General features: G+C 56.1%; 1 protein-coding gene across 2 annotated transcripts in view; it reads right to left on the reverse strand.

Moving 5' to 3' along the window:
* Positions 1–7,614, reverse strand: part of STEAP3 (STEAP3 metalloreductase) — a 44,632-nt gene extending 37,018 nt beyond the window's left edge. Inside the window, exon 1 of one of the 2 annotated variants that reach the window (XM_043576590.1) lies at positions 7,502–7,614. Coding sequence is in view for 1 of the 2 variants with exons in the window: in XM_043576589.1 (XP_043432524.1) it covers positions 568–589 (22 nt within the window). In the remaining variant the exon portion in view is untranslated. Of the gene's footprint in view, positions 1–567; positions 906–7,501 lie in introns of those variants that run through there. The other variant, XM_043576589.1, reaches the window with a different exon arrangement.
* Between the last annotated feature and the right edge of the window lie 518 nt (positions 7,615–8,132).

An 8,132-nucleotide genomic window follows, 5' to 3' on the forward strand; every position in this document is an offset into this window, starting at 1 on the left:
AGAGGTTTCTCGCCATACCGCTTTGCAAAGTAGAAGTGAATGAATAATTGATAGGGCTTTTTCCAAACATCTAGATTTTTAACAATTATTCTAGAAAAATCCGGTTCGATTACTTAGAGCCGCAGTTCTGTGCTAAACCAACCCAGAAATGGTTACCAATAAGTAAAATTTACGATTCCCACTGAGCCAGCCTTCCACGGAATTGCATCATAAACACGAACATCTTTGTTTTGACCCACCAGAGTCCACAAAGCCGCCGCTCTCACTAACTGAAGGCACTGTCTGATCCACCCTCGAGCCCTTTACTCTGAGTAACGTTCCTGACTTCATGTACAGATGATAGTATTTCCCACTTTCTTTTGGCAAGAACTTCATCCGTCTCACCGCACTCACCCTTCGCCGCCAGTTGCAAATGAGCGGTGCCTGAACCGAGGTCACGAAGCTTTAGTTCTTCTGACTCCCCGAGATACTGGGGCACCCGTAAGCGGGCCAGGGGTTGGTGGTGCTGGTGGGAGAGGCCCACGCGCCACCCGCGCCACCCTGGATCTGTGCCCTAACCAGACTTACCAACAACGGGCTGATGCGACATTTGGCCAATGCCAGTGTCTGATGCATGAGTCCCTTGATGGCCCCACAGGGATCCAGGCCACAGCTTCTTGCTTGGTCTCCCTCCGGTGTGCGGGCAGCCTGACTCTGTCTTGGAAGTCAGGGCTCAGGCTGACCCTCACAGGCGAGGGACCTGTCGGGCTTGGACAGCTGTGCTGCTGCCCCCTCAGCCTACACACCAGCTCCTGGCCACAGGGACTGGCCCGGGAGTGGTGACTGATGCTTGGTTACAGAGGGGGCTGGGAGAGAGCAGTTCTGGTTGATACTTCCTGTTTGGGGAGGAAACCTCACTGGTAATAATTAGTGGCTCAGACTCCAGCGTCTCTGCCACAGGAACTGAGGCAGGACAGCCAGCAGAGCCCAGGATGCATAAAATGAATAAATGTCATCCAATGCAGGGTGGGCCGCCTCCGTGTGTGTGTGTGTGTGTGTGTGTGAGAGAGAGAGAGTGTGAGTGAAAGAGAAAGAGAGAGAGAGAGAGAAAGAGAAAGAGAAAGAGAAAGAGAAAGAGAAGGAGAAAGAGAGAAAGAGAAAGAGAAAGAGAAAGAGAAAGAGAAAGAGAAAGGGAAAGAGAAAGAGAAAGAGAAAAAGAGAAAGAGAAAAAGAGAAAGAGAAAAAGAGAAAGAGAAAGAGAAAGAGAGGTGCGTTTATTCTTCGGATTACAAAGCCAAACATAATGGCTGCAGAAAGTGGCAATTTATCAATTGCTGTGGGGGTAATTTATTGCAATCACTGCAGCTGTCCTTGGCTTGTGATGGTTTTCTCAGCATGTTGTGCCAACAAAGACTTCATGGTCGCCTTTATTTGCCTGTCGGTACCCACAGTGTGGAGAAAGACAGACGGAAGGACCCACAGACAGGAGACAGTATTGTCCCGAGGGCAAAGCAGGGATGCATGTGTGCCTTCCTGCCGCTGGTGGCTTTTCTAGTGACCCTGGGGGCCAGGCTGACGGCACACACGGAGGTCAGAGGTTTCGAGGCTTTTTTTTTTATCATTGACATTAATGATGCCAAGCCCAGTCTTAGGACAAGTATATGCAACTGCTTCCAACTTGTTTGAAAACTGGTGACCTTGGAAAACAGGAGCTTTGAGTCACCCTGGGCATTTGGATAACCAGAATATGCACGGCCGGGCCCCGGGCGGGTTTATTCTCTTATTACAAGCCCAACAGCGCCTGCATGGCCATCTGACTGCTGTGGCCCAGTGCCTTGTCTCCTCTACCAGAAACCTCCTGTGGGCAGGGGTATTCCTGAATCTCCCAAGTCCAGCGTCGGCCAGTGCACACCGACAGACTTCCCTTGCCTTAGCTCACTTTTCATTCCCTTCTTTCTGGTCTCTGCCACCCACCCCCCCACTTCTGCCAAAGCTTATTACCTCCACCTTACATCTTGACATCCTGTCCAGCCAAATCCCCCTTCCTTGGGGACTGAGGACGCCTCCCAGCCCCCATAGCCCCTCAACTGTCTCTCCCAGCTCTGTGTTCACAGAGGATCTAAGTAGACAGACCTAGGTGTGAATTCAGGTTCAGCTGCGTAAGCAGTGTGACGTTGGGCAGGTTCCTTTCCTTCTCTGTTCTGATGATTAAGCAAAACAGTGAAAATGAAAGCCCCTGAACCCACATCTCAGGACGGCTTTGGTTTACACGTTTCCTGTGTTTTGCTGTGGACCGTTCACTGCATGCTGTCCTGGAATCTTCTCCCTCTGCTGCCTGGTGGTGCTGTGTATTGTCACTCAGCTTCCCACTTAGACTGTGAGCTCTCCAAAGGGCAGAGACCTGGTGTCCCGCACCTCTGTGCATCCACACAGCCCTGCTCGTGGTAATTCTGCTGTGAGGCCCGTAGATGCCTGTTGGGCCGACGGGGGGCTCAGGCAGTGTCTCAAACGGTAGTGAACACGGATTGGGGTCGTAGTGAACACGGGATGGCGGGGGAGCTTAGGCTACAGATTTCCAGGCAGTCCCAGAGGGCCCCTCTCACCCCCCCCCCACCCCCACCCCTGCCCCGATTCAGTACTTCGGGCGGGCTCAGCACTCTCTGTCCCTATCACAGCTTCTGGGTGGTCTCTGATCCCTTTGAGGAAGCTGTACTGTCAGGAACTCACACTTTCTTCAGAAAGCAAACCCCCCAGCTGTGAGTGGACAGGAGCACGCCCCCTGTTCCCACAGGGGTCCAGGTCAGCTGTGGTTCCCGGTCTCCTGGGGTTTTCAGTGAGCCCTCAGCTGTGCCCTGAGTTCCCCCTCCCCCTTCGCCATACACAGCCATCTAGATTAGAACATCCAAGAAGAACTGTAGCAAAGGTTACAGGAGGACGACAGGCCCAAGAGGCAATACACAACAGAGCGTTGTCAGCCTTCCAATCCAGGAACACCTCGAGGGCAGGGCTTTCCTGGCTAGAAGTTCCCAACCCCCCACACAATCCTTGGCGGCCCCGCCCAGCACCGGCCTGTTTCCTTCCCTTCCAGGGCCGGCCACTACCTTATTTCTGGCCACCCTGAAGCCATCTGCAGGGACCAACCACAAAGCGCCTGGTCTTAACCTCTTGTGGCCGCCCAGCCCTGCACCCAGGTTGTTTGTGGCTGACTCACAGGGCAGTGGTGATCGACTCCCCCACCCTGCCCACTGTATCCCACGTACAGGCCTGGCTGGTCACCAAGCCCCCGCACAGGCCCCTCGGATTCCAAACGGCCCACCCTCCTGACGCCGCAGGCCACCCCATCTTTGCGCAGACTCCACCTGTAGGGCTCATGTCCCAGCCAACACCTTCCCGCTGTGTGCCTGCATGATTCACCTTCAGAGAGACCCCTCACCCGGACCGCAGGGCATACTGTCACCTCCCAAGCCCACCAGTAAAATCACAAGCCTACCTTCCCCACGGGCCTGATGGCCACACCACAAGCATCGGGGGTGACAGCACCAGGAAGGGTCAGCCACCACAGACCCCAGCACGCCGGCTTTGGGACACCGCTGTCTTCCCTGGGAACTGAGATGGCCCGTTTGCCAGCCCCCAAATTCCTTCACATTTACCCGTGTTTGATTTTATTATACTCTTGGGGCTCTGTTTTTCAGTTTAAACATCTGAGCTATCCTAATCGGATAGCTCTAGAAAGCTTAGGAACGTGTGCTTCCATCCCACCTGGCTCTCATTAAGCGGAAGGGCGAGGTAGGAAGAAGTTGGTGCCTGATTGCAGGACAATTAGTGCCCACCTGTTGCACATTCTGCCAGGTGATTGTGGTGATTTACAAGGACGGACTGATTGGGAAGAGCTGAGCAGCAGGTAATTCTCCGGTGATAGGGTTCCACACCCCAGGGGGAACCTGGGGGGTTCTGCCCAGGGGGTTGAAGTGACAATACAGGCCTTTTTGATCCTGCATAAGTTAGCAGTGGCTGCTCCCGCCCGCCCTCTGCCGTCTCTGGTTTTGGATCCTGGCTCGCATTAGCTGTGGGACCTGGGACTCAATGATGCTGAGCCCCCTCACTTCTAATTGGAAATAAGGGGGGGGGGGAAGGAGGGCGCCTGGGTGGCTCGGTTGGTTAAGGGTATGTCTCTTGATTTCGGCTCAGGTCATGATCTCAGTTTGTGAGTTCGAGCCCCACACTGGGCTCTGCGCTGACAGTGCAGAGCCTGCTTGGGATTCTCTCTCCCCCCTCTCCCTCTCCCCCTACCCTGCTCATGCTCTCTCTCTCGCTCTCTCAAAATAAATAAAAACTTAAAACACAAAGAAGTGGAGAGTGTGGGGTTTTGCTGGGTTAGAAATGACCATGGACACTCATCCCACCAGAAGTGGGACTCAGTCTTGAGGACCTGGCACCAAGATGGTGCTCAGTACCCTTTGTTGAGTGAATAAATGATGAGGCAGAATTTGGACAAGCAGATATAGTTAGTAGTCTCTCAAGTTTGGGATGGAAAGAACGGATTGGAGTCTCGTGTTTAACTTGGGAAAGTTACATCTATCTCCTTAAGAGACTCTAAGGTTCAAATGTGCTTATGGATACGTCACGCTTGGGGCCTGACAGGTGGCGAACTGAATGTTCAGTGATGATGACTGTCATTTCAGATGTAATCCAAGCAGTGCCCATGGCATGCCAAGGATGTGAAGGGCTGGTCTGTAGATGTCTGGACAGGTCAGAAAGCTGGCGGGCCCAGCTGCAGAGGGCAGCAGGAGGAAATGAGAGTTCTGTAGTCCAATGTTTGGAAACCACCTAGAGTGATTTCCCCATGCCTTGGTTCCCCTCTCCAAGTTCTGGAACCTCCACAGCCTCCTGGATTCGGAACGGGGTTGGCAAGGACAGGATATGAGTGGGAAAAGAAGCACACCCCCCCCTCCAACCCCCCCCCCCCCGGCAGGGAGGAAAGGAGCCAGCTTGGCTTTAGGTTTTAATGACTGCTTTGAAAGGCAAGCTTCCTGGTTTTAAATCAAGAGGCTCATCCTCAGTCCAGATGCTAGAAAGCAATTTCACGGAGTGCTCATCTTATGAAGCTTGGACCGCCCAGGCAAGGGAGACGTGGCCACCACACCAGTGGGGAGGGCAGGGGGGGTAGACCCAGCCGCAGAGAGCCCAGACATCCCTGCAGACCCGGCTCCCCGGCTCCATCCCAACCTGCCTGAAAATCATCCCAGCCACTGAAATGTTCTTTTGCAGGCCGGTCAGAGAACGAAGCAGGAGGCACAGACTTTTCCTCCCAGTCTGGAAGACACTGGCCAGGACACTAAGCAGGGAGCCTCGAGGCCTGAGCCCTGCGGCCATCTCTGAAACATAGAAGAGGATGTGGAGGCCACTCTCTGGGCTTTAGCTACCTTTTCTAGGGAACTGAGGGGGCTCGGACTAGAAGAGCAATGAGCCTAGAAGGTCTCCAGCTGATTAACACTCAAATCCTGGGGGAAGAGGGAAGGATCTGATATTTTTTGCACTCCTAAAACTCATCACTTCACACAACTAATCCCTCAGGCAGGTATTATTGTCACTGTCTTATAGAGATATCAAGTGCAGCGTCCCTTAGCAAGGTAGATGAAGAAGCAAGTGTGGAGAGCTGAGGACTTGGCCAAGGTCACATGGTGAAGAGCTGAGATTCAGACTCGGTTCCATCTGACTGCAAAGCCAGGGGCTCTCACTTACCGTGAGGCAGCTGAAGCTGCCTGACCCCCCCTCCAGGGCTCAGGTGTGCAGCTTTGGACTATAGTCCTTAATTCTCACTGTTTAATTACCTGGAGCCCTGCCCAATACTCTGATAAGCACAAGGAGGGAAGGGCCAGGGGGCAAGGAAGGGAAATGAACTGAAGAGGGCACATCTGTGATCCCAGGGTGACCACAGGTCCTGGGGAGCTCAGCAGGCTTGGGACTGTCTGTCCAACCTCCTAGTAAACAGGTGGCCTGGAATGAGCTCTGGGCTGGCTCTGAGGTCACTCCAGGCCTTCCTCCTAGATTGCCTGGCTAAGGCCACCTGCCCATCATTCAAAGCCTCCTTCAGGAAAGTTTCTATACCTCGCTGATGCCCCCCTAAGTCCCATTTCTCCATCAGACAATGATCAAGCACGTGCTCCCAGCTGTCCCATCACCCCTCTCCCCATTCCCCCAGGCCACTGGGGATAGAGACAGGCACAGAGATGGGTAAGACGGTCTCAGTCCTCCAGGTGCTTCTGGCTGGGTGCAGGGTCATGCAGCCTCTGATTCAGTCCAGGTGGATGGGATCTAGGCATCTGTATTTTTAACAAACCATGCAGGTGGCTGAGGGGGCACACCCCTGTGAGACCCTTTTGGCCTTGTGGATATCCTGGACCCCATCACTGCATTTTTTGGGCTTCCACCTCTGAGAACATGGCCTGTCGGTCTCACTGGCAGGCTCTGGGCTTCTAAGTCCGATAAATCTGTGTACAAATCCCTATTTCTGCAACTTGCTACCTGCGTATCTTTGCCAAATAGCCATGCTTTCTGGGGCTCAGTTTCTCCATCTGTAACAAGATGACAGTCGTGCCTTCCTGGCCTGAGGATTAACTGGGACAGTGCATGCGTAGCAAGCTGCCTGGCACAGATAAATGCACAATAAATGTCCGCTATTAATTATATCACTGCACTCTGATAGACAGAAATACTTCCCTGGGGCTATTTCCAGAACCCCACTTCCCAGAGTCTGTTTCAGAGGCGGCCCTGGACACCTGGGAGGCCTTTCGGTGCCCTCTGCCACGGCTTCTGCAGGACCTGCCTACATTTTCTCCGTGGTTTCCGCCTCTTGGGCCCCAAAGACATTAGCTCAGTGTACCTTTCATCTACCCAGAGCGCCCAAAGTTCCAACCACACCCCTGTGGGCAGCCTGCCCCCACATTTCGGGGAAATAGGCAGGAGAGTTGAGTTTCCCAGGCAAGAGCTCGTGGCCAGAGGCAGGCACTGGTCAGCCTGGCCCCTTCCAGTCCAAGGTCGGGCGCCCCGCCCCGGTCGGCCTGCTCCTCTGGGGCCGACAAGCGGCTGGGAGGCCTGGCGGGGAAGGTCCCGCCCACCGCTCCCCGCCCTTCCCTGAGACCCGCCGGCCGGAGCCTCGGGGACCGAACACCAGAGCATTTGGCCGGTCCGCAAGGCTGCAACCCGGGTCCGGACGCGCGTTCTCCCTAGTCCCGCCCCGGGCAGGGCGTCCCCGGGCCCTGTCTCCCGGCACCGCGCACGCTGCTGGCGTCCCCAGGGAAGGCAGGCGCGCAGTGGAGGACCGGGGATCCGGGTTCTCTGTCGCCGGGCGCACGTGGCTCGGTCCCAGCGGCCCCGGTCGCCCGCAGACGCGTGGCGGCGCCCGGCTTTGGAGCGGCGGTGGCGCAGGGGTGCAGCGGGGGCAGCCGCCGGGGCGGGGTGGGGGGTCCCAGGCAGGGCGCAGCCCACAGCCCCGCGAAACGCGGCGGAGGGGGTCACTCACCAATCCGGCGCGCCGCTCGGAGCAGCGGCGGCGGCTGAAGGTCCGCGTTGGAGGCGGTGGCTCGGTCCGGAGGCTCCTCCCCTCCCGGCGCCCCGCCCGCCCCCGGGGCCGGACCTGCGGGGGAGGTGGCCGCCCGCCAGCCCGCCCCCGCTAATCAGCCTCCGCCGCCGCCCCCAGCAGCGCAATCGGGGAGCTGCAGGGTGCTCTGGCCCTGCAGCCGGGCGGCGGCGCCCTACGACCCTCCGCCCCCGGGCCCGAAGTTCAGAGCCAGCCCGCCCCCTTCCTGATCTACTTCCCCTCCTCCCTGCCGGGGCTCAAGTGTGCAAAACTCCCGAGCCACCACTTAACCAGGACAATGAGGGCGCGGAGACCAGGGTGACTTCTGTGTCCCGCTTCCTTAATCGGAGGGACACCTCAAATCCATTACCATTTTATAACCGGGGGTGAGTGGTAGGTCGGGTTTGCACAGATGGTAAGAGACCAAAGTGTCAGGTTGGATCCTGCTTCCGTCATTTTTACAGTGGAAGCAGGCAGTAGAGGCCCCTTCTCAGCAAGGCAGGCAGCATCCAGGCACAATGGTCCTGGCATTTCTCTGTCCCTTGTCCACTTATTGGGCAGACTTTTGGTCCTT

This window comes from Prionailurus bengalensis, chromosome C1 (genome assembly GCF_016509475.1).
Source record: "Prionailurus bengalensis isolate Pbe53 chromosome C1, Fcat_Pben_1.1_paternal_pri, whole genome shotgun sequence".
Classification (NCBI taxonomy): Eukaryota; Metazoa; Chordata; class Mammalia; order Carnivora; family Felidae; genus Prionailurus; species Prionailurus bengalensis.